Below are 26,641 nucleotides of genomic sequence, written 5' to 3'. Positions count from 1 at the left end.
ATTAAGAACACTTGCTCTTTCCACGACCATAGACTGACCAGGTGAATCCAGGTGAAAGCTATGATCCCTTATTGATGTCACTTGTTAAATCCACTTCAATCAGTGTAGATGAAGGGGAGGAGACACGTTAAAGAAGGATTTTTAAGCCTCGACACAATTGAGACATGGATTGTGTATGTGTGCCATTCAGAGGGTGAATGTACAAGACAAAATATTTAAGTGCCTTTGAACGGGGTATGGTAGTAGGTTCCAGGCACACCGGTTCGTGTCAAGAACTGCAACGCTGCTGGGTTTTTTTCAGGCTCAACCCTTTTGATGCATATAATCACATATTTGTCCCTGCAGCGTACCATCGCCAATATGTGATTGGAGCAACAGAATGTATGATGCCAACAAACGCTTCTAAACAGCATTGTTGTCTGAAAAGCATCTAAACAATGTTTTGTACTGATGGGAAATAAAGGTTTTCACAAAGCTCTTCCTCAATTTCACCTTTTATTGTGAAACATAAATGCGAACTTAATAGCATCACACAGAATACATCCACAGCCAAACTCATTCCATAATCCAGTCTATATAACAGGTTGCACTGACAAAAGAACTAAACATAAGTTAGTGACCTAACAGCTAGACTTGTTTACAATGTACCACATCTCTGGTGAGCACAAGGGAGAAATGCAACATTATTTAGAAAAGAGATACGTGTCGGCTAATTTGTTTTATGATGGCAGCCATGTTTGTTTATATTTGACAAGCGAAAACTCCCTAATCCCCGAATGCCATTCATTTTAAGACGCAAATCAGTCAAGTCAAAGATGGCTGCGCCCATTGCCCGAATAAGATCTACTTGATTTGGCAACTCACTTTGGCATTACGAGCTTAGGAAGGTGTCCCTAATGTTTGCTGTTCACAATGTACTCTGCAGATAGTGCTGTTGGCTAGAGATAACGCTGTTGGCTAGAGATAACGCTGTTGGCTAGAGAGCACGTGCCAATACCAGAGTGGACACACTCGCTATATAACGCAACATTTTTGTGAGAAAACCATTTAACTTGTTGTTGTTGTTTTTTACTTACATTTTTTTTTTAATACACGGGAATCTAAACCCAAAATGTATTTGTATGTGCACACAGACAGCCTTTAAATAGTCTATTTATTGGAACCAAATCTCTGGTAGGAAAATGCAGATTTTAGAATATTTCGCATGAAAATCTGTCGCCAGTTGGATGGAAACTAACTACTGATCAATATGTAAAGAGTGATTTAAAAAGCCAAATTAGTAACCGCTCTAGCTACCCTGTAGACTAGATGTCGGGGCCCTGAATTTCTGGAATATTGTCAGGCATTATATGCATTTTAGTAAAGATGCAAATTTGAAATGCATTTCAAAAATACTTTTTTTTTTATCTGCATGGGTTTGATACTGTTTTTCATAGTTTATTTTTTTTATGACACATTTTAATAAACTTATCTAGGTGTGTTTGTGTGCGTTTCCTACAGTTGTATAGTTTCTCAACCGCTGTGTGTGTTTCTCATATTTTCTCACATCATGAAAGTAAACCTGCAGTCAAACCATCAAAGTGTCAAATTTACTTCAGAGTTTTGTTGGTTCCCGGTCGTGTTCTGTAGTTACTCACTCCACAGATCACTCACTACGCAACACATACGTCCTTCCTGAAGCGGATGTTTTCCTTAGGGGTATATTCTCACTTTCTGTGCGTTTTGGTTTCCTGTTTACAGCCCAGAGAGTCTAAACCATATCCTGTGTGTGTATAGATTCTGGCAGCCCTGAGGCACCTGCACTTTAAGAACATCGTCCACTGTGATCTGAAACCTGAGAATGTCCTGCTGGCCTCTGCCGAGCCCTTCCCCCAGGTACAGACACCGGTCATCGCACTATCACACACACCACGACTCTACACATCCAAGCTAATGTAGACAGCCCTTAACTCAATGTAATGCACCTTCATGCATATTATACAAAGCAGCAATTCACACACGTCTGTCTGTCTCTGTCTGTCTGATTTGCTTTATTGGCATGACCTAACAATATACACATTGCCAAAGCTTACTTTGGATATTTACAATATGGAAATAATAAGACCCAAAATTGTCAACAGGACAACAGTAATAGCAATAACCAAGTGCCAAATAACCATACATTGAACAATAACAATAAGCATACAGTAGAGGACATGTGCAGGTTGATTGGTCTGTCAGACACTGTCCCTCATCTTATGGCAGGCAGCAATGTAGTGCACTGCCAACCCACAGCTCTCCGCGTCCTCCCCCAACAGGACGGGTAGCCTACTCTCATCAGAGAGGTCTTTAAAACCTTGCTTGAAGAAGGGTTTCAAATTTGGGGAAATGACACTCTCTAATTGTTTTATATTTTAGACATTTTGTCAGGAAATGCAGCTCTGTCTCAGGTTCTGCTGTGGTGCAGTGGTTGCACAGCATTTCCTCTACAGGGAGCCAGGTTTTCCTGTGTCTTCCCTTCCCAATGACAAGGCTGTGCTCACTGAGCCTGTACTTTGTCAAGGTTTTTCTAAGGTTTTGATCACTCGCTCTCACTTTCTCTCTCTCTGTCTTTCTCACTTTCTCTCTCTCTCGTTCTCTCTCACTTTCTCTCTGTCTGTCTGTCTCGCTGTCTCCGTCTGTGCGCGTGTGTCCAGGTGAAGCTGTGTGACTTTGGCTTTGCCCGTATCATTGGTGAGAAGTCGTTCAGGCGTTCGGTGGTGGGCACCCCGGCCTACTTGGCCCCAGAGGTGCTCCTCAACCAGGGCTACAACCGCTCCCTGGACATGTGGTCTGTAGGAGTCATCATGTACGTCAGCCTCAGTGGCACCTTCCCCTTCAACGAGGACGAGGACATCAACGACCAGATCCACAACGCTGCCTTCATGTACCCACCCAACCCCTGGAAACAGATCTCACCTGATGGTAAGACACACACACAAGACACACTTGTGCTCATGCATGACAAATGCAACTGTCTTACGCAAACACGGGTAAGTCTATCTAAATATGCAGGTCGTTATGGTGTTCACACACTGTTCTCAACTGTGTGTCTGTGTTCCTCTTCAGCCACTGACCTGATCAACAACCTGCTCCAGGTGAAGATGAGGAAACGCTACAGCGTGGACAAGTCTCTCAGTCACTCCTATCTACAGGTACACAATTCAACAGAAGCATGGTGGCGATACAAAGGTCCATTACCTACAGTGGAGACACGAAGCCACCTAACTTACTCATTCTCATGTTTCTCTCCATTCTCTAACCTCTTATCTCATCCTCTTTCCTCCTTCCATGCTCTTCTCTTCTTCCCCTCCTCCCTATCCTCCCATCAACCATCCCTCTCTCCCTCCATCCCTCCCGCCCTCTCCAGGACTACCAGACGTGGTTGGATCTGAGGCAGCTGGAGACAAAGCTGGGCGAGCGCTACATCACCCACGAGAGCGACGACTGTCGCTGGCAGATGTTTGCCCGCGAACACACGCTCCCCTACCCGGCCCACCTGGTGCCCCCTCTGCCTGCGCTCGGCTCCGACGATGAGGACGCAGACATGCAAGGGCTCACCGAGAGGGTCAGCATACTCTGAGAACCTGGAGAGCCAGGACCCACGCGGACCCAAGGGACTCGGACTGACCCAGGAAAGAGGAGGGAAGCGAGTAGAGAGGGAGAGAGCGCGAGAGAGGGGCTGGCTGGATGGAGGGAGGTCTGGAGAGAGGGGAGGGGGAGGCTGGGAGGTTTAGCTGTTAGAAAATCGCCTTCTATTGAGATGATGCCCTCCTAACCGTCTACTAATGGTGTCCCACTCCGGCCCTAGCCTGTCCAGTCTCCAGACCCCATCCTTGACCCCTCTCTCATCGGTCTAGCTTAGCTCTTCCACCCTTGAACTCTTTGAGTGTAAGATATTTGCTCTTCTGTATCCCACAAGGCCATGCTGTCCTGTACCCAGTGGTCAGGAGATGTGTAGAATATTGTTGCTTGCAGTGTGCTCATTCAGTCTAAGCTGCAGTATGGCAGAGGTCAGTTTGGGTGAAACACTCAAAATGCAATCTAAGCTCCTGGCAGAGGCACAACTTGCATCTTTCTATCTCCGAAGCCTGGGGAAGCACAGGGATCCCCTGCGTATTGTGACGAGAGACAGGGATAGAGACAGACAAAAAAAACTTGAAGGACTCGGATCAATCCACTTACGCGGGACTTACATCCACCCATAAACAAATCCTTATGAACTGTTTTATTATCATTGAACGCGATGACTGGAAGCGCCCTGCCTGTACTGTCAGAACGGTTTGCTGCAGACCTCGAAGAGTTTAATGGGGACAAAGGAGTCATTTAGTGCCTGTAAGTGGTAGATAAAGGGCTTCTAACAGTAGGCAGCAGACCAGCGCTCGTGGGCTGTCATGGTCTCCGAGGAAATCTGCCGTTTCAAACGACGACAGAAGAAAACAAAGCCGGAAGTGGATGTAGCAATCAAGGATTGCACCTTTTTTTTTTTTTTACTGTCCACTGATACTTTCCTATTTGGCCCAGCGTCATTATCGATGACGACTTTTATTAGTGAAGACTCGCTTATCATCGGAAGTGCAAATTCACGAGTCCTGGTGATTCGAGGGTGTCCTAGACCCGTAGACATGCACGGTTACAATGAAAGGGGGGGGGGGGGATGCTATTGCTCTTCTAGTTACTGTAGAAAGACGACCGACTGCCCATCTCTGGCGTCAACGTTAAAGTGTGGGAGGAGGGCTCCGATATCGATGGCTGACTATGAACCTAGCATGTCAACTCGTTGGATGTCCACGTGAGGTCGATTTTTGTCTAGAGGAAAAGCATTGTCATGAATGAATATTGTGTTCATGTGTAACCATATCTTTATGTAGTGTAGTCAACGTATGCCCGGTGGAGAATGTAAACCCATGGAAGGTCCCAGCATTTATATGTGACACCGATACAAACCTTGACGTACAATTGTTCATCTGTGTCATTTTATCCGGCGTGTTGCCTCTTGAACATTGAGACGGAAGATTAGGGGGGGAAATGTGGAAGGCTGGGGGCGACGCATAGGAGGAAATAATGACGGTGATTATGCATACCGCTCTTCAGACGTTACCTGCTCAGAATTTCCATCACACTGGAGCATATACACTATGTGGATTGAATGACAAATTGAGAGCGATAAATATGTAGCGAGCGTCCAATAAATAATCAGCGTGTATGGATGACGTTTTCCTCGCACGATGCATGCTCCCCTTTTTGATTGACAGGCCAAATGTCTGCCTATTTAATACATCATCATGGGTGGCCTGCTGCCAAGGCCTTTTCACAGCCTTTCAATCAGCTCTCCTAGTGTAAATGACATGCTACACATGGACAGATGGGAGAGAACTGGGGCTTCAGATGGACGGGGGGGGACAAACTCATTCCACGGAGGGCCGAGTGTCTGCGGATTTTTGTTATTTTCTTTCAATTTGTGTCCAATTAAGACCTAAACAACCAGATAAGGCGAGTTCCCAGCTAATCAGGGACCTTAGTTGTTCCATAGTGGACAACGGCGGGGAGAGAAAACCGCGGAGACTCATCCCTCCATGAAATGAGTTTGACACCTGTGCCACTTGTCAGGACACAAAGCCAGCGTTTTGCATTATTCTACACAAGCATATTATGAGAGCCTTGTGGCCAGCTCTGAAAGAAAGGACCACTTGTTAATTACAATTTTTCATATGTAATTTAGCAGGCACTTTTATCCAAAGTGACTTAGTCGCGCATGCATACATTCTCGTATAGGTGGCCCCAGGGGGAATTGAACCCACAGCTCTTGAAATTGCAATGCTCTACCAACTGAGCCACAGGACCATGCTGAATGGTGAGAGCTCTTCACTAGACTGCTGGGTCTGCCAGAGGGACAATTGTTACTCTTACTGTCTTGGAAAGGTCAAGAGGGGAGCATGGTTGGAGGATAAGTGGCCGTCTCACCCAGCAGGTAAAAAAAATACATCATACTCTGAAACTATTGGTGGCAGCAACAAACCCATCAAACCTGGGTTCAAATACATGTGTATTTGTTATTTAAATACTTATTTTCTGTGTCTTTTGAGTATTTTCAAATAATGTGGCCCAAATCAACTACTTCTATTGGAAGTATTTGAAGTATATTTTGAAAATGTTCTATAAATAGCCTACTATTTCAAAGTACTTATTTCAAATGCTATCTTTAGAAACCAGGGTTAAATGCATGGGATATATTTGAGTGAGTGTATTTAAGTATTTTCAAATACTTTTCAAGGGTTTTTCCAGATACATTCCAATATTCAACTAGCTGTCTTTTCAATAATAAAAAAATATTTAAATATATCCAAATGTCTTTGAAAGTTATTGAAATACACTAAATAGTATGTTAACCCGGGTCTGAAACCCATACTCGATTGTTTTTAAATTATGTGATGTGATCCACAAAGCAGTCAAGTTATGGAAAGGGGGTATTTCAATGATAGGACAATGCCTTGACTTTTAGCTGCCATGGCAACAGACAATAGGCCTACGAGTATACATATTCGACTAGTACGGTTTTCGTCTCTCTACAATGCCAAACAAGGTCATCAGTTGGAAGTCATCACACGCACATCCTGGTGCTCATCCTGTCGAGCTGATCTGTGCATGTTGTTAGGCCTGCTGCAGCTTCATACATGTTCTAGTTGGGCGCAACTCTTTCATGTGTTATTCTATCAAAACGACGGTTGTTGATGTGCACGGCTACGTTTCTGGCACATTTGAGCATGCAGTAGGAACCAATCTACCTTGTGTTATTAGGGCTCTGACACAATACTAGTTGTGGATTTAAAATGCCCACTCGTGTATGTCATCCTGGAGCCAGGCCGAGAGGGAAAGAAAGACAGAGGGAAAAGACCGAGAGAAGGACTGAGAGAGGGGAAATGGGGAGCGAGATGGAAAATATTTTAACATTTTGAGGTAAAGCATGTCTCAGTACCCCACCTCTGCTCTCCTCCCCTGAGCTCAGTTACTTCCCGCTGCCTGCGTCTGCCAAAGCTCTGCACTGCATCATACAGCAGTTATGTCGACGCCTGTTTCCGGGTAGCGTTCTTTAACGGTTAATATCAAGGTGATCTGTACTTAGCAAGTAGGAAAATACCAGTTGGGTAGAAATGGCATGAATAATACTGGTGACGGTCTTACTCTGCTCCGAGTGCACAACTGTGAGCGTGTACGTCCAACGGTGTGTCTATCGGTGTTCAGAGAGATTCATTCTAAATAAATATTACTAAGGCCTAGAGATGAAAGACATCCGCATAGCTGGTGTTTTGGCTGTGTCGGAGGTGGAACTGTGTTGGAGCGTTCAACTCGGTGAGCAGCTGCTCTTGCACGACTGTCATGAATCCGCACCTGCCTCACTCACATAGGAAGTTCAGAACGAGAAAGTGTAGGCTATGTCGAAATAATGACGCTCAAGTAGGAAAATCACTCGACTAAATAATGATGATTTCTATCATTCCCATGGAGGTGTAGATTACAGCTCACATTCTAGGCTGCATGGAATTTCTGTTGTGACTCTGTGCAGCCAATGGCAATGTCTGCTTTAGATAGAATGCCAGGAGTCACCTGTGCATTCGACAGCTCTATTGCAGTTCCACTGCTGACACTGCCAAAACAACGCTATGCAATTTTCAGCTAAAGCGAATCTGGTTGAATACAGCCCTTAATTAATACATTGTAGCCCAGAGGAGAAACTGATATCTCAGTGATTCCCAAAAGATGGGACAATCCCAAACTTTATTTTCACAAATCAAATTTTCTTCATATTAAACATTTTAAATATATATTTTGAGAGCATCAGCTATCACACCATGTAACGGAAGAACCTCATCATTCTTAGATTCTTTCATGAAATGCAACTAACTTGATTTAGGTCAACTCCGTCAGACACCATAAAAGGCATTTAATTTTTATTTATTTAAGTGTTTAAAAGCCTTGATTGTTTAATTTTAACATGGGACAATTCAAGTATGTAATTACAAGTCTCCAAAGTTCGAGAGCGAGACAGAGCTATGTCATGCTCCAGGGATCAATTTTGTTAGCATTTTGGCATGTTTTTCTAGATTCAGAACATGAAACAACATTTGTAAAGCAAACATTATCCCTTAGATCTAGCACAGCAAATATGTCAATAGTTTAAGCATATGTTGCAGAACAGTGATGAACAACAACAAAAAATCCGAATATTGACAAAAAGATCAAGGTGGATGCTGTTAGTGACGGGGTTGATAAGCCACTGACAGTTAACAACATATGCTCAAAACGGACATATGTTTGCCTCTAAAATAATATCGAACCATTCTGTCAGAACTTTCCACACTCTGACGGAGTTGACGTTAGACAAAAATCTGAAGGAGTTGATGTTTTATGGAATTGCGGTGTTAAGTTACCCAGCAAGAAAAACTGAAAATGTCGCTCGCTTTGAATCAAAATTCATGTTCTATCTTAAAGGAAAAAACTACTCCAAGACTGTAATTAGGTATTTTTTTCCAGTAGTCCACCGTTGATACAGTGCCAAAATATGTTTTTGCATTTCAGCAGTCAAGTTGTCAAGATATTGGACTTTCAAGAAGCAAAGTGATGAGTCATGATGATGTGACAAGGTTTTGAGTGATTTCCTTTCATCTAGAGTTGATAGTTTATGGTTGTGACCATGGTGATTTCAATATTGTTTGTTTAAATCTATCAAAAGTAACTTTATAGACCATGAGTGGTCTTGCCCCCCCCCCCCCCCCAAAAAAAAATAATAATAATTATATATATATATATATATTGAAGGGAAAAAACTATACCAATCACATCACTGGTTATATTTATTGTTCCATGGTTGAATAATGTCACAATGACATCCATCACTATGAGATATAATTATAACTTGCCCATGTTTATAATCTTCTCTAAATCGAATACATAACCTTTTTATTGCCTGGCAACTGCTACTGTATAAGATGTATCCATGTTATACTATATTTTGTTTGAGCTGGAGAAATATGGTCATGGGCAGGTAATTTATTCTTCAACATTACTGTTGCATAGTACAGTGCCTTTAAGCTGAAGTCTTTCCATCACAAGTTCACTGTAACAAAATAGTTGTCAACAACATAAATGAAACATTTTGTTATGAAGTCTTTAATCAACATGGTTGTACGTTCCTTGGACCTAAACAGGGAGATATCAGCCCATTCATTATAAACTCTGTAGGAGAAGGTGGATGGGTGCACAGAGGTGAGCGCTGGCTTTGGTCTCTCTCTGAGATATAAGAAAAGCCTGGAATCTCTCATGAGTTATTTAAAAGAGCCGGACTACAATATTCCCGGCAAGAGGAAGCCATGGTAAATCAATAGAATGGCCTTGATGCATTAAGTGGAATTTCAGCCCCATCCATTTTTCCTTCACTGACATTATTTATTTCACTTTCACGTCAGCTTGGTTTATGTGTGTTGTTCCATGGATGAATAATGTCACAATGACATCCAGCACTGTACATTTAGTTTAAAGTTGTTTGTGTAGGAGCTTATCAAAGATTCTTACAGGCTTCAAAGCTTAAACTTCAAAAATTAGAACTAAATAACTTTTTTTTTTTGTACTCCTTTTTCTCCCCAATTTCGTGGTATCCAATTGGTAGTTTACGGTCTTGTCCCATCGTTGCAACTCTCTTATGGACGAAGGCCGAGGTCAAGCCACACTCCTTCTTGACACAATGCCAGGTTAACCCGGAAGCCAGCCGCACCAATGTGTCGGAGGAAACACCGCACACCTGGCGACTGTAAGGCGTGCATGCACTCAGTTGCTAGAGCACGATTGACCGGCCGGCCCAACGCCCCCCTAACGACACTGGGCCAAATGTGCGCCGCCTAATGGGTCTCCCGGTCACGGCCAGGTGTGACACAGCCTGGAATTGAACCAGGATCTGTAGTGACACAGCCAGCACTATGATAAAGTGCCTTAGACTGCTGCGCCACTCTGGCCCTTATAGGCTACATTTCTGTTGAATTTGTGACACTTGAGCGTAACCAAGCCGTCACTTCTCCAGGGGCGCAATATTTTATGTGTGGGAGCGTTTCAGGAACGAGAACTCAATCAAGCTAAGTGCATATTCTATAGTCATAGCTGATGTAAAATGTCCTACATGGCAGTAGCTAATTTGAATCTGCCGGGAATACGACTAAATGCCCATTCTGAGCGCAACACACACACACACACACACACACGGCATAGCAAGAGAGCATGGAGGGTGCCGAGAAAGTAAGCCGTTTTCATAGTATCAGGCTACTTTTACAGTAGCTGGGCTACTTTTACAGTAGCCCATCACACAATGACTTTGTAATGCAGAACAGAGTGAAAGTTTGCCTACTTGTTTCAGTAGGCTACACACTGTATGGGTCCTACATATAACACGTACCAAAAATGTAGGCCTATCTGAAATGCAGCCATATACACAACTGACTGTCATGTCACACACAAGAGAGCACCAGGCGTTGAAGAAAAACACCATTTATTCAGGACCATGGACAGAAGGCTACCTCCAGTCAGCGCAATGAAAGGAGGACTTTAAAAACAATGCACTTCCAATTTCAGCATCACCTCAGAGCGCAACAAATAGGCTACATTGGTCATTGTCACCATGCCTGTCGAACAATGCAAAACTGTATATCGATCAATAGCAATTAGTCCCGCAAAAGCGAGCAATGACATTTAAGAATCACAGATTCATCTAAAGTATGCATTGAAGTAAAAAGCAAAGGCTTAAACTATACGTTACATTACAACAACAAAAAATCTGCCAATCAACCAGTAGGCTTACATGAGGGAAAACCAATGAAATAACCCTTCTGGCACAGCGGATAGGGCCATAAAGGTTGTAGCTTACCATTTAGACAAGTTTTTTTGCCTCCTCCATGCTGTGTTGAACCTCTTGAGAAATCTCTGATTCCATTCTCCTTCCTGACGAAATATACGTGCCAGGTCTAGTTCAAATGCCAGCTGGACCAGCTGGGCTTTCCGTTGATGTAACATCACTCAGTAAGCTCTTTAGAGTGGAGAAGGAATTTTCACACACTGCTGTCGATGTCCCAAATGTTAATCCAAACCCATATTTCAGTGCCAACAGCACAGTCGGCATTGATGACAAAGGCCTGACGAATCTTTTAAAGACCACTGAGTGGGATCCATTTGTTGTTGCTGGCTGTGGTTGCGATTTCACTTTGCAAGAGTCAAAACAATCTGCTTCCACTGGTTCAGTTTTGGTTTGATCAAACAGGTCTGTCAGGTGCAAGTTACTAGTGGCTGGGGAAACGGCGGTGTAGGTGCTTGTCGTGATGTTACCCTTGTGCAGCTGGTGCTTGGCCCTGGCTCTCCTCCATCTTGTTGGTCAGCAGGCAGTATGCGCGATGGACGGGTATTACATTTGCTGCAAGGCTCCTCAACCTCAGCCCAGTGGGTAGGCCCAGTGGGTAGGCGCAGTGGGCAGGCCCAGTGGGTAGGCCCAGTGGGCTGCTCGGTAAGCTTGGCATCGACATGGTGGTCCTCTGTTTTTATGCTCTTGGCAGTGCCTAGCCATTTTCAAAACTCCCCGCTAATTAGCCAACTATAAATATTCAGCTCACTGCTACCAAAACTTAATGAAGCTAGTAGCTACTAGCTAGCCTATTAAAACGGTCAATTTTACCCTGCCCTGGGTGGAATCCAATGAGTTTCCTAAATTAAGGTAATGAAGATGGTACCTTATGACAATGAATGGCTAGGTGCCCAATCACAATGCATTTTGGGATTTTAACTACTAAACATTACATGATTACATCACCCTCCTCAGATCATGAGCCCGTACCCAACATAGCCTCTATCCCGGGTCTGTGCTACTGGCAGGCCCGACAACTCTGCATTGGCAAAAATCATAAACCATTTGTTATGTTTATGGGGAAACAAAACTGGGGGGTATGTCTAGGGGGTCCATGCCATGTCCGGCTTTGCCACCCCCCGTAAATTGCCAACACATAGGACGGCTCTGTCTCTCGTTTCGTCTCTCCATCTCCCTGTTGAGCACAACACATCCTCACTTTCCGGACAGATTTTCCTCTCCAACTCCCAACTTCTAATTTCTGACCGCATCTCTGAAACTTATCACCACTGACAATTGTAGACGATCTGCTCATTTACCCACATACCTTCATGCCTTCCTGTACATTTCCCTGCAGCAACGTTCATTCAACAACAACAACAAAAAATCACTTCGGAAACTGCTGTGAAGCATTCAACCTCAAGTGCATATTGAGAGAGCTATTACAAGACAAAATGCAAAGATGGGATGATAAATATTAACACGGAGTGTAGGGCAGGTCTGTTTATAAAGGATATTCGTTTCCCATTCCCAGTTGAATTGTGACTGTGATACACATATTTCCCTCCTCTGTTAATTAATAGGCAGATGCCGTCCAAGTCATGTAATCTCCGGATGTGATTTACTTCTGGTATGGAGATGACGTTAGAGACGACCTGACCCGTGATGAATCATTTTAGAATTTTCACTGATGGTTTCAGTCCAGGTTGACATGTGTATCAGATTTCTATGCCAACAGGAATAGCCCATTAGTCACATCTAAAGATAATTTTGCTCTATTGTGTTATTGACTCACATTGCCTGTGTGTCTATAATATCGGTTACTGCGGATTGCTCTCTTTGTGGTCTCTTGTGGAGGAAACGACCATTGTGATCAGCCTGACTGCCTGTCAAGTTGTAAGTTTCAGTCTGAACGATCCATCTAGGGGTTGCTGGGGAGTTAGTGTGTGAGAAGTGTCTACCCCCCCCGCCCTGAAGTAATTACTTCTCAAATGCACGTGTATGCTGAAGGAAACTCCCTCCTCCCCTAAACATCACTTCCCCTCTCGTGTCTGACTTATTCTCTCTCCGTGTCTCTCTCGTGCATTGGCTGTCTGTCTGACATCTTGACTTCAGTGAGTGGACTGACTGCTAATGGTTGGCATTTCCCCATCACAGAGGAAAGGACGTGTACTGGGTTGAAAACCATCAGTCTGTCGGTTGTCTTCTCTCATCAGAGTGCTTCTAACCGGAGTGGTCACAGCTCTCTTCCTGTCGTCATGTGGGACTCTGGTCTGGCAGTAACTCAAAGGTTCTGAAGCCTCCCCTCAGGCTGTCTGAATGGACATCTCCTGTGCCTGAGGGTTACTGAAGGAGACAGAAGTTCTTGACCCACTTTGGAGAACCATTGTCGACAACACGCTGAGTCCCACAACTGACAGGTGAGGTCTTGATGATAGCACTTTTGTCAACTTTTTCCTTTCGGATGGAGATCAGACATTCTCTGGAAGTTAGTACACAGAGTATCACTATGTTTTAGAAGATAAGACATACACATATTGTCTCAAATTGATTGAGAGTCCTTGAGGTCTCAGTTCAATCTCTTCACAGATGCACGTCTACGCTCCCTAAACATTGCGCTGACAAGATACATTTGAATTCCGTTCTAAAATAACCCCCCCCCCCCCCTCCCCTGTTGCTCTGGCCCCAGGATGACAGTGGTAAAAGGAAACCTGTAGCAGTGTGAGTCAGTCTTACTCAATGATTAGACTATAGAGGTCTGGGAATGTAGCCAGTGACTGATTCAATGTTCGAAAACATGCTAATTGCTCCCACAGGTGCTTAAAGGGCAAAACAGAGGGTTGATTCTGAGAACTGTGGAGGACTGTCTGCTGATTGAGAACAAAAGTGGACATTTTCAAGGATGTAAACGAGTTACGCTTTGGGAGATCTTTCGTCTAGCTGTCACTGTACATCTGAGTCCCCTCCCTGTGCGTTTGGCTAAAAGAACATTAATATACTACTGGACAGATGTAATGGAGTGAAATCCACAATAGAAGCGGTCTGGAGAGGGCTAGTCAGGATGGCTTCAGTGGGTAGATATTACATGTAGTGTCAGTCAAATGGACTCTTCTAATTGCTAAGCAAGGTTCATTTGACGTTAAGAGAATACGGACAACACAAGGACTAAACTAAACCCACAATCTCAGGGAGTTAACCAAGATGGTGTGCAAATCTGACAGACAGAGAATCCTGTGGGAGAGAACGCAAGGCAAGTAACATGTAGAGTTGCAGACTTATGAAGGGTAGCCTGCTACACGAATATTCATGATGCTTTATTAATCAGACAGGACAGATAGCTTAACAAGTGCATTCTTCAGGTCAAACATGAGAGAACAAATCTTGCCTGGGAAAGTAGACCTACAGTGTTCTCCAGTAATGTACTGGAATGTACAGTTGAAGTCTGAAGTTTACATACACCTTAGCCAAATACATTTAAACTCAGTTTTTCACAATTAATGACATTTAATCAGAGTAAAACTCCTGTCTTAGGTCAGTTAGGATCACCACTTTATTTTAAGAATGTGAAACGTCAGAATAATAGTAGAGAAAAGTATTTATTTAAACTTTTATTCCTTTCATCACATTCCCAGTGGGTCAGAAGTTAACATACAGTCAATTAGTATTTGGTAGCATTGCCTTTAAATTGTTTATCTTGTGTCAAATATTTTGGGTAGCCGTCCACAAGATTCACGCAATAAATTGGGTGAATTTCGGCCCATTCCTCCTGACAGAGCTGGTGTAAACTGAGTCCGGTTTGTGGGCCTCCTTGCCCGCACATGCTTTTTCAGTTCTGCCCACAAATGTTCTCTAGGATTGATGTCGGGGCTTTGTGATGGCCACTCCAATACCTTGACTTTGTTGTCCTTGAGCCATTTTTCCACAACTTTGGAAGTATGTTTGGGGTCATTGTTCATTTGGAAGACCCATTTGCGACCAAGCTTTAACTTAACTGATGTCTTGAGATGTTGCTTCAATATATCCACATCATTTTCTTTCTTTCTATTTGCTTACTACTGTTTGTACAGATAAACATGGTAACTTAAGGCGTTTGGAAATTGCTCCCAAGGACGAACCAGACTCGTGGAGGTCTACAATTATTTTCTGAGGTCTTGGCAGATTTTTTGGGGGGGGATTTTCCCATGATGTCAAGCAAAGAGCCACTGAGTTTGAAGGTATGGCCTTGAAATACATCCACAGGTACACATCCAATTGACTCAAATGGTGTCAATTAGCCTATCATAAGCTTCTAAAGCCATGACATAATCTTCTGTAACTTTCCAAGCTGTTTAAAGGCACAGTCAAGTGTATGTAAACTTCTGACCTACTGGAATTGTGATATAGTGAATTATAAGTGAAGTAATCTGTCTGTAAACTTGCTTGCTTCATGCACACAATAGATGTCCTAACCGGGTTGCCAAAACTTAACTTTGTTAAAAATATATTTGTCAAGTGGTTGAAAAACTAGTTTTAATGACTCCAACCTAAGTGTATGTAAATGTCCGACTATTCTGTAAGCACATTCGTAAAAAAAAAAAAAAAGTATAAACAGAGTTGGGGTTTTTTTTTTTAAGAAAGAGGAAATGAGTCTGTGTTCGAGCAAAGGGTAAGCACAATAGCGCAGTTATCAAGAACGCACCCACGGTGGCCACATAGATACAGCATTATATATGTGGTGCCGTGGCAGCATTTGGAAAGATTTGTATCAGCAGTTATGAATTTATTTTTGGTTAAGAGTCAACGGAACATTAGTAATCTAGACCAGACCGTTCTTTATTTCCTTGTTACTAAGAGGGGCTTGTTAGTAAGAGGGGAATACCACGGTTACTCACAACTCAAGCTATCCGTATGCCACCGACACCTACGTTCAGCCTTTTCACTTTTTCTAATGAAAGTTGTCACGGGCGCAAAATGTTCAACTAACGCAAAGATTATTCCATCAATGTCTCTGAAAGTGAAAGATGTTTCTAAATTACACAGTGATTATTGGAGGCCAAATGGCCTGACTAGATAGTAGATTGCACCAGCATAGCAGAATGCTCTGATTAATGATTTGCACGTTATGGTCCGTCATCTTTCAACAAACCAAAGTACAGTGTTCAGGTTGCCCAATTCACCGTGGTAATAATACAAAGGAAAATGTGCAGATCGTCACATAGTCAACGCTCATTCTTATTGGCTGCAAAATGCCTACCTTAGGTAGGCTATTTGCCGTTATCCACATGGTGAGAACTTAGATTAATGACAGATCTGTGGATCAACCATAGAATTACCCTTTAAGATCCATATCATGAGCATTAACCCACGGAATAGGAACGAGTGCTTGATCAGTCTGGATGACATACTAATTATATACCTTAGAGCACATTTACATCACATGCCAATTCATGCCAATGTATTATCATCCACTTATACCATTAAGGGCCTTCTGTTTCTGCACACTGACAACCAACAAAGCCTGAGTGTGGGATGAGGATGGAAACATAGCAACATCATCTTCTCAGCCCCATCATTTAAATTTTTTATAAAAATTTTTAAAACAATTTCCTATTTTATCTTTCAGAACTTGGCTTTTCTCCAATTCGAGCCAATCAACACCTTTTTAGTGCAATAATTCAAAAGAAGACTTTGTATTAGTCCATCAGAGAGCTGAGAAGGTAATTATGCGATTGCCCTACTAATCATCTGAAAACACACGTTGGTGTGTATGTGGTATCGAAAGGAACATCGATGTCCATCTTATGAATGGCTGCCACGTTTCCCACAACCTAATTGGGATTTACATTGGAACAGTGATGTTTGTTTCATGTGATCGTCAGACTTGCATGTCTGTTTCAGGAGCAAGCGAGCACAGAAACGTAGATCTGATTATCAGTGTGTAGTACCAGTCCGAAAATGTCATCACCAATTGATTGATAAAGTTACTGCCGCGGGACATATTTTCTTCCCGCTATGACCGTAGCACCCCTGTGACCTTATTTAGAACTATGTCCTTCCTTGCATTTCACTAAAGTATTTAAATAAACATTAAAGCTACGTACTGTCCTGCTGTCAGTCTTATTGCCTCCAAAATATCTGGTTAATCCAATCCCAGGGCCTGGCTCGGGCACATTGAACGTCACGATGAAGTGCAAATGCTCTCCCGCGAATCACAACCTGTGCCGTGGCAGATAGTCAGCCAGTTTGAAACCATGCAGAACAATAACCATGGAAAATGTTGATGCAATTTACTGGACAGCGGCATTAACATAAGGTAATTTAAACCCGTTCGGAGGAGGGAGCCAATGACAGTAACTGCTATCATACACAGAGGGGGTCAGACAATATAGAAGGTCACAAATCTTGAAATTGGTGAGGCTTTTCACACAAAGTATTTAAAAGTGGAGAGATGGTTTCACAGGCAATTTGGAGTTAGCCAGTTCCACTGCAATAAGGCTCAAATCGATATTTGTGAGACCATGACTAAACCTCAGAGGCCCACTCATATTTTCCATCCAGAGCCCATTATCAAGCTCAAATAGTATGTTACATTTCTGACTGTGTCAGAGTGGATAGCCAAAGGTTTTTTAAAATCTTTTTCACACACAAACAATTTTGTCAATGAAATGGGTTGGAGCAAAGTGTGATGAGCTGGATACTGGGATATAAAAAATAAAAAATGATTGTGAGTAATGATTGTGAGTAAGAGGATGCCATCTTTTGAGGGATGAGTTCAACTCATATGTGCTATATATATATATGCTATATATTCAGACCCCTTCACTTTTTCCACATTGTGTTTCAGACTTATTCTAAAATTGATTTAAATACGTTTTTTCCTCATCAATCTACACACAATACCCCATAATGACAAAGTGAAAACAGGTTTTTAGAAATGTTTGCAAAAGAAACAGAAATACCTTACTTCCATAAGTATTCAGACCCTTTGCTATGAGAGTCCAAATTGAGCTTAGCTGCATTCTGTGTCCATTGATCATCCTTGAGATGTTTCTACAACTTGATTGGAGTCCACTTGTGGTAAATTCAATTGATTGGACATGATTTGGAAAGGGCACACACCTGTCTATATAAGGTCCCACAGTTGACAGTGCATGTCAGAGCAAAAACCAAGCCATGAGGTCTAAGGAATTGTCCTTAGAGGATTGTGTCGAGGTATAGATCTGGGGAAGGGTACCAAAAAATACCAGCAGCATTGAAGGTCCCCAAGAACACATTGGCCTCCATAATTCTTAAATGGAAGAATTTTGGAACCACCAAGACTCTTCATAGAGCTGGCATCCTGGCCAAATTGAGCAACCAGTGGAGAAGGGCCTTGGGTCAGGGATGTGACACAAAATCCGTTGGTCACTGTGACAAAGCTCCAGAGTTCCTTCGTGGAGATGGGTGAACCTTCCAAAAGGACAACCATCTCTGCCGCACTCCACCAAACAGGCCTTTATAGTAGAGTGGCCAGACGGAAGCCACTCCTCAGTAAAAGACACAACACAGCCCGCTTGGAGTTTACCAAAAGATACCTAAAGGGCTCTCAGTCCATGAGAAAGAAGAATCTCTGGTCTGATGAAACCAAGATTGAACTCTGGCCTGAATGCCAAGCGAGACGCCTGGAGGAAACCAGGCAACGCTCATCACCTGGCCAATACCATCCCTACGGTGAAGCATGCTGTGGGGATGTGGGAGACTTGTCAGGATCGAGGGACAGACGAACGGAGCAAAGTACAGAGAGATCCTTGATGAAAACTTGCTCCGGAGCGCACAGGATCGCAGACTGGGGGGAAAGTTCACCTTCCAACAGGACAACAACCCTCATCACACAGCCAAGACAACGCAGGAGTGGCTTTGGGACAAGTCTCTGAATGTCCTTGAGTGGCCCAGTCAGTGCCCGGACTTGAACTCGATCAAACATCTCTGGCGAGACCGGAAAATAGCTGTGCTGCGATATTACCCATCCATCCTGGCAGGGCTTGAGAAGATCTGCAGAGAAGAATAGGAGAAACTCCCCTAATACATGGTGTGCCAAGCTTGTAGCGTCACACCCAAAAAAGACTCAAGGCTGTTATCGCTGCTGAAGGTGCTTCAACAAAGTACTGAGAAAGGCTCTGAATACTGTAAATGTATTTTGCGTTGTCATTATGTGGTATTGTGTGCAGATTGATAAAGGGAAAATAGGCTGTAACATATCAAAATGTGAAGGGGTCTGAAAAATGTCCGAATGCACTGGATGTGTCTCTGTGATTACACTTTATGGGCTCTATTCAATCTGTAAAGCTGAAGTGTTACAGATTCCGCGATAGAAATGTGAAGGTCATTTCCGAATGAGCCGACATATGCAGTGTTTACGGTGAATGCAGTCTCCTGCCAAAATTTTACATTTCAATCAAGCTTTAAAGCTGAACTTCCGCAATGCGGATTGAGTAGAGCCCTATGTGAGTAACATTCTACTAAATGAGACTACAGGAAGATCTAGGAAAGACAGACTAGTCTCATGTATGACTCAAGACTGTGTGTAAATACAACTTTCCTGGTTAAATAAATGTTTGTTTTTTTAAATGGCAAAGACTCCCGAAACCTGATTTTGTAACACAGGTGATAATCAAGCTTTTCTGATCAAGAACACATTGTGCCTGTGCCCAAGAACACTAAGGTAACCTGCCTAAATTGCTACGGGTCAGTAGTCCTCACATCTGGAGCCATGAAGCGCTTTGAAAGGCTGATCATGGCTCACATTAACACCATTATCCCAGAAACCCTAGACCCACTCCAATTTGCATACCGCCCAAACAGATCCACAGATGATGCAATCTCTAATGCACTCCACACTGCCCTTTCCCACCTGGACAAAAGGAACACCTATGTGAGAATGCTATTCATTGACTACAGCTTAGCGTTCAACACCATAGTGTTCCCTCAAAGCTCAAAAATAAGCTAAGGACCCTGGGAGTAAACACCTCCCTCTGCAGCTGGATCCTGGACTTCTGGACCGGCCGCCCCCAGGTGGTAAGGGTAGGTAACAACACATCCGCCACGCTGATCCTTAAAACAGGGGCCCCTCAGGGGTGCGTGCTCAGTCCGCTCCTATACTCCCTGTTCACTCTTGACTGCACCGCCAGGCACGACTCCAACACCGTCATTAAATTTGCTGATGACACAACAGTGGTAAGCCTGATCACCGACAACGACGAGACAGCCTATAGGGAGGAGGTCAGAGACCTGGCCGTGTGGTGCCAGGACAACCTCTCCCTCAAAATGGTCAAGACAAAGGAGATGATTGTGGACTACATGAAAAAGAGGGCCGAGCATGCCCCCATTCTTATCGACGGGGCTGCAGTGGAGCAGGTTGAGAGCTTCTAGTTCCTTGGTGTCCACATCACCAGCAAACTAACATGTTCCAAGCACACCAAGACAGTCGTGAAGAGGGCACGACAAAACCTATTCCCCCTCAGGAGACTGAAAAGATTTAGCATGGGTCCTCAGATCCTCAAAAGGTTCTACAGCTGCACCATCGAGAGCATCCTGACGGGTTGCATCACTGCCTGGTATGGCAACTGCTCGGCCTCCGACCGCAAGGCACTACAGAGGGTAATGTGAACGGCCCAGTACATCACTGGGGCCAAGCTTCCTGCCATCCAGGACCTCTATACCAGGCGGTGTCAGAGGAAGGCCCTAAAAATGGTCAAAAACTCCAGCCGCCCTAGTCATAGACTGTTCTCTCTGCTACCACACGTCAAGCGGTACCGGAGCATCAAGTCTAGGTCCAAGAGGCTTCTAAACAGCTTCTACCCCCAAGCCATAAGACACCTAATCAAATGGCTACCCAGACTATTTGCATTGCCCCCGCCCCCCTCTTTTACACCACTGCTAATCTCTGTTGTTACCATCTATGCATAGTCCCTTTAATAACTCTACCAACATGTACATATTACCTCAACTAACCGGTGCCTCCGGACATTGAATCAGTACCGGTACCCCCCCTGTATATACCTCGCTATTGTTATTTTACTTTAAAAAACTGCATTGTTGGTTGGGGCTCATAAGTAAGCATTTCACTGTAAGGTCTACACCTGTTGTATGCAGCACATTTGATTTTGATTTGTTTGTGTTTTCAGGAACTACTCCAGTTTGGACCTGAACAAAGATAGAGAAACAGATGGATAAAACAAACTTCAACTTGACTTGCGTGACCATCTCTAATAGCCCTATCAGTGACTTCCTGATGGGCATCTACATCCTGGCCTTTATCCTGGGCTTGGCCTTTAACCTATTGACCCTTGGCCCCATCGTCCAGCAGGTCCGCAGCCAGAACACCCTGGGGGTATTCCTGCTCAACCTGTCCCTGTCTGACCTACTCTATATCTTTACCATGCCTCTCTGGATCAACTACTACCACCGGGACCACCACTGGAGCCTGGGCAGCCTCTCCTGCAGCGTGGCCGGCTTCTTCTACTACTCCAACATGTACCTTAGCATCTACCTGCTGTGCTGCATCTCTGTGGACCGCTGCCTGGCCGTCACCTACCCCCTGAGGACCAAAGCCTTCCGCAGCGTGCGCTACGCCTGGGTGCTTTGTCTGGTCGTGTGCGTGACTGTCATGTCCGGACACGGCCTGGTGCTGTTCAAGGACAACCTGCAGGACGCCCACGATGACACGCAGGACCGCTGCTACGAGACCTACCCCATGCCGCAGCCCGTGGCCCTGTTCAACCTGCTGCGGGTGGGCATCGGCTTCCTGCTGCCCCTGCTGGTGCTGGGGCTGTGTTACTGGAGGATCATGGGCCAGGTGAAGCAGAGCGAGGGGCTGGGGGAGCAGGCTAAGAGGAAGGTACGGCTGCTGTCCTTCGGGGTGATTGGGATTTTCTCTGTGTGCTTCGCCCCCTACCACCTCCTCCTGCTGACCCGCTCCCTGGCCTACTACCACATGGACGAAAAGATGTACTGTCAGTTTGAGCAGAAAATGCACTTCCCTTTCTCGTGCACGCTGGCCCTGTCCAGCCTGAACAGTGTGGTGGACCCAGTGCTGTATGTGCTGGTCAGTAACGGGGTGAGGGAGGACATGAGACTGTGCTTCTGTGGGAACAGACAGGGTCAGAGGGAGAGAGAAAGTCCCCTCTCCACTGAACCATGGAACACACATATGATCTGATTACATACTGATTACATACTGTGTGTTTGTGTGGAGGGTTGGGTAGGTTACTTTCTAAATGTAATCCATTAGTTACTAGTTGCCTGTCCAAAATTGTAATTAGTAACGTAACTTTTGGATTACCCAGAACTCACTCTGTTACTTTTGGATTGCCTTCCCTTTAAGAGGCATTAGAAGAAGACAAAAAAGGATCCATTCTAAGCATTTGGTATGTCATCATAGTGGTCTCTGACTCACCCAGGTGGAACAAACTGATGCTTTTTCCAATGCTGAATTGAATGTCATTGAGAAAACAGAATGTTGTCATAAGGTGTCTGAATTTAAAAGTAGTCTAAATAATCATGTTGTCGGTAATCTGACTAGAATATCTTTGCTGGTAACGTAACTGAATACAGTTAGTTTTATTGTAATCAAATGACGTGTAACTGTGAGCGTGTGTGTTGTATTTACGCCCTTCGTCTATTGCAATAAATCCCTTCCGTGCACATTGTAAAAAGGACGGCATGTTTGTTCTGTGTGACTTCAATAACATTATTCTTTCATATCAACCCACTTCCATGGACAATCAGTCAATCAGGTTGTCTTTTTAAAATGTTCAAAGAAAAGCCATTGTGAAGTTTTTCTGAACATTCCGCTTGGTGATGAGGATGGGTATTGTGTTTCTGAATTGGAGCTTTCTATTAAAACGCCTGTCCTCATTGGTAAGGAAAATCCTTTCAAAGTCTGTCTGTTCTGGCTTTATGTTACAGGATTGCTCCGCTTGAAGGGCCCTCGACTCTCTTCAGGCCTGCCACGGGTTTTTATTGACATGTGCTTGGTTTACAAATGAACCTTCTTGTTCTAATTTGCCTGTTTGTGGACTGACATGAATCAGAAGAACATTTGTCAATTATATATATATATATATACTGTATATCCCAAACTAAATCTACGTCATAAACAATACTGGCGTTGAAATCAAAGAAAATACATTACTGGACATTGAAGACATGTCGTACAAATGTTCACCCAATAAACATAAAAGGAAGCTACCCAAATGTGCATTTGTTCTTACGTTTCCATGTACAATTCCATTATCGGACAAATCAGTTCCCCTCTCAGTCCATCAAGGTAAAATATAAAAAATTTAAAAAAATCCAAGCGCTGGAAAACAATGAACTGCCTCATCAATTTAGACACTTAGTCAATACAGCTCTTTAACAAATGCTCTGAACATGAGAGGTCACTGTAGACCGTCGCTTTAATTACGGAGTGTGATGCTGATTTATGTCGGTTGGCGCCCACCCCCTCGGGTTGTGCCGTGGCGGAGATCTTCGTGGGCTATACTCGGCCTTGTCTCAGGATGGTAAATTGGTGGTTGAAGATATCCCTCTAGTGGTGTGGGGTCTGTGCTTTGGCAAAGTGGGTGGGGTTATATCCTACCTGTTTGGCCCCGTCCGGGGGTATCGTCGTACGGGGCCACAGTGTCTCCCGACCCCTAATGTCTCAGCCTCCAGTATTTATGCTGCAGTAGTTTGTGTCGGGGGCTAGGGTCAGCCTGTTATATCTGGAGTATTTCTCCTGTCTTAACTGATGTCCTGTGTGAATGTAAGTATGCTCTCTCTAATTCTCTCTCTTTCTTTTTCCCTCTTTCTTTCTCTCTCTCTTTGTTTCTTTCTCTCTCTCTGAGGGCCTGAGCCCTAGGACCATGCGTCAGGACTACCTGGCCTGATGACTCCTTGCTGTCCCCAGTCCACCTGGCCATGCTGCTGCTCAATTTTCAACTGTTCTGCCTGCGGCTACATCCAGAAAAGGACTGGCCACCCCTCATAGCCTGGTTCCTCTCTAGGTATCTTCCTAGGTTTTAGCCTTCCTAGGGAGTTTTTCCGAGCCACTGTGCTTCTACACCTGCATCGCTTGCTGTTTGTGGTTTTAGACTGGGTTTCTGTACAGCACTTTGACATCAGCTGAAGTAAGAAGGGCTTTATAAATAAGTTTGATTGATTGATTGATGCAGCTGTGGGGATGGGACATACTGTAGTCCCTCTGTTCCCAGGTGGGGGTTGGGGGGGGTGGGGTATTTGTCGGGCTCATGGTTCCTATCCTAGTGGCGGTCCCTTTGATCCTTACATTCTGGAAAAGAGCTCTCTGGTGCTGATGAGGAAAGCTGAACAGAAGACTCGGGAGACGCTATGGCTGACAGAGAGCACGGCGCGAATCCGGCCTCGCTGACATCTAACATAACGTAAAATGAGCCGTAATTAAAACAGTCCATAATCAGCAGACCGCCCCACAGGCCATAATTAAAACGGCCAGCGATGTTACGTCTCTGTTGCTGCAGTTACGGAGAGGGATGGACAATTATCCACTGCTTTCAGAGCGTTTATTTGAACATCGCTCCCAAAGCAAGGTCATGTCGGCTCTGCTTGATGATTTGGAAGAAAACGGACATTAGCCAATAGGTATGTCTCATGAAGCAAATCCAATAACCAGCGGTGAGAAGGAAAGTTTGTAATGGAATCACTTACCACAATCCAATATAACGGTCTTTGCATGGATGAAATGACGTTTGTTATATCTGCTCAGCGCTGATCAGATGATAAGAGCTGAGAAGAGAAGATGATTAACTAAATCTGACAGGAACGATCAGGTTCCAGACACGGTCCAGACTCAAATGGTTTTGGAACACAATCGGCCGCCACATTCTTTGTCGCCAAAAGGAGGGTTCAATAATCTTGCTATGTGTGGAATGGTGTTCAATGATTCACATGATAGCATGCTGCTTGTCAATAAAGCTCCCACCGTGCCCGTCGATACTGTAGCAGGCTGAGTGGTTGGCATTTTACTGGTGAGACCAGTTGTGTACGACGTGAATGCTTGCTCTGATTCTGAGCTGCTCACAGGGAATAAACTCTTGAAATGAGACGCACTGAAAAGCACAGATTTATCTGTCATATTGAATTGGTTTCATGAGGGCTGGGGACAGCCTGTTTACAGAAGGAAGCCCCCCCCCCTCTCTTAGAGATAACGATAAGGTACTTTCACATAGCTATAAAAAAAACTGTAATTTCCATTGTAATTTCCTCTCTTTACCTCACTGAATGACTATTGGTCTGTCTTAGTGCCAGAGCCTTGTTGAACATGATGCCAAGGAAAGATATGCAGACAGTGCTCATTTTGGAGATTGTTCTTCATTCTTCAGAAATACAACTAATTCAAGATGGTAGACTAGGTCCTACTTCTCTAAAAGCCACGGGAGTGGTCCGGGTTTCTGCCTGCTCTGTTTGTTACGCTGCGCCCGGGAAACTACTCATGAATTATGTATGTTGCAAAAGTGAGTTTGTTTGTGAACACAACATGTAAATCTAGGATCTTTATAAAGGCAGTGCCTCATTGAAAACCAATTTTCTCTGTCTAAGGGTCCTTGATAGATCTCATCAAATTATGGAAGAATATTAGATTACCTAAACCCTTACTTCCATGTGTACCATTTGTGAAAGCAATGTGCTAAATTATGCATGAACTGTAGCAATATAATGTTATTTTATAATCTATTAATGCAGCTCTCTAGCACTCAAGCACAAATGGCCTAGATGAATGGAGTTTTCAACCTGTGATAGATGTAAAATGATGCTAATAAATGAATATGTGACTAACCCTTTCTGGGCTACGCAGAAGTAAAATGATCTTGCGAAGGTTTTTAATTTACTGTTTCACTTCTGGGGGGGGGGTGGCAATTAACGATTGTGAAGCAAAGGAGATGATTGTGGACTTCAGGAAACAGCAGAGGGAGCACCCCACTATCCACATCGATGGGACAGTAGCGGAGAGGTTAGTAAGTTTTAAGTTCCTCGGCGTACACATCACGGACAAATTGAATTGGCCCACCCACACAGACAGCGTGGTGAAGAAGGCGCAGCAGGGCCTCTTCAACCTCCGGAGGCTGAAGAAATTCATCTTGTCACCAAAAGCACTCAAACTTTTACAGATGCTCAACTCCAGCCACTTTAATAATGGAAAAATTGATGTAAAAATGTATCACTAGCCACTTTAAACAATGCCACTTTTATGTTTACATACCCTACATTACACATCTCATATGTACAGTGGGGAAAACAAGTATTTGATACACTGCCGATTTTGCAGGTTTTCCTACTTACAAAGCATGTAGAGGTCTGTAATTTTTATCATAGTTACACTTCAACTGTGAGAGACGGAATCTAAAACAAAGAAAATCAAGAAAATCACATTGTATGAATTTTAAGTAATTCATTTGCATTTTAGTGCATGACATAAGTATTTGATACATCAGAAAAGCAGAACTTAATGTTTGGCACAGAAACTTTCGTTTGCAATTACAAAGATCATACGTTTCCTGTAGTTCTTGACCAAGTTTGCACACACTGCAGCAGGGATTTTGGCCCACTCCTCCATACAGACCTTCTCCAGATCCTTCAGGTTTTGGGGCTGTCGCTGGGCAATAGGTACTTTCAGCTCCCGCCAAAGATTTTCTATTGGGTTCAGGTCTGGAGACTGGCTAGGCCACTCCAGGAACTTGAGATGCTTCTTACGGAGCCACTCCTTAGTTGCCC

The 26,641-nt window shown here is 43.9% G+C and overlaps 2 protein-coding genes across 3 annotated transcripts in view; both read left to right on the top strand.

Annotated features, from left to right (window-relative positions):
- Positions 1–6,360, top strand: part of prkd2 (protein kinase D2) — a 53,050-nt gene extending 46,690 nt beyond the window's left edge. The window contains exons 15-18 of the mRNA XM_031796087.1: positions 1,777–1,875; positions 2,676–2,943; positions 3,088–3,173; positions 3,389–6,360. Coding sequence (XP_031651947.1) covers positions 1,777–1,875; positions 2,676–2,943; positions 3,088–3,173; positions 3,389–3,601 — 666 coding nt within the window. The 3' untranslated portion in view covers positions 3,602–6,360. The remainder of the gene's footprint in view (positions 1–1,776; positions 1,876–2,675; positions 2,944–3,087; positions 3,174–3,388) is intronic.
- Positions 6,361–12,951: 6,591 nt separating this feature from the next.
- On the top strand, positions 12,952–25,735 carry LOC109881122 (G-protein coupled receptor 4-like). Of its 2 annotated transcripts, XM_020473277.2 has the most exons (3): positions 12,952–13,314; positions 16,497–16,590; positions 21,037–25,735. In XM_020473277.2, exon 3 carries the CDS (start codon positions 21,078–21,080, stop codon positions 22,068–22,070), a length of 993 nt encoding a protein of 330 aa, XP_020328866.1. In that variant the 5' UTR covers positions 12,952–13,314; positions 16,497–16,590; positions 21,037–21,077; the 3' UTR covers positions 22,071–25,735. The 2 variants fall into 2 exon arrangements, with proteins under 2 accessions (XP_020328866.1, XP_020328864.1); XM_020473275.2 differs by lacking the exon at positions 16,497–16,590.
- Positions 25,736–26,641: the final 906 nt, after the last annotated feature.

This window comes from Oncorhynchus kisutch, linkage group LG18 (genome assembly GCF_002021735.2).
Source record: "Oncorhynchus kisutch isolate 150728-3 linkage group LG18, Okis_V2, whole genome shotgun sequence".
NCBI classification, from domain to species: domain Eukaryota; kingdom Metazoa; phylum Chordata; class Actinopteri; order Salmoniformes; family Salmonidae; genus Oncorhynchus; species Oncorhynchus kisutch.
Note: the sequence above shows the minus strand (reverse complement) of the source record. Positions and strands in the feature narration are given on the sequence as shown.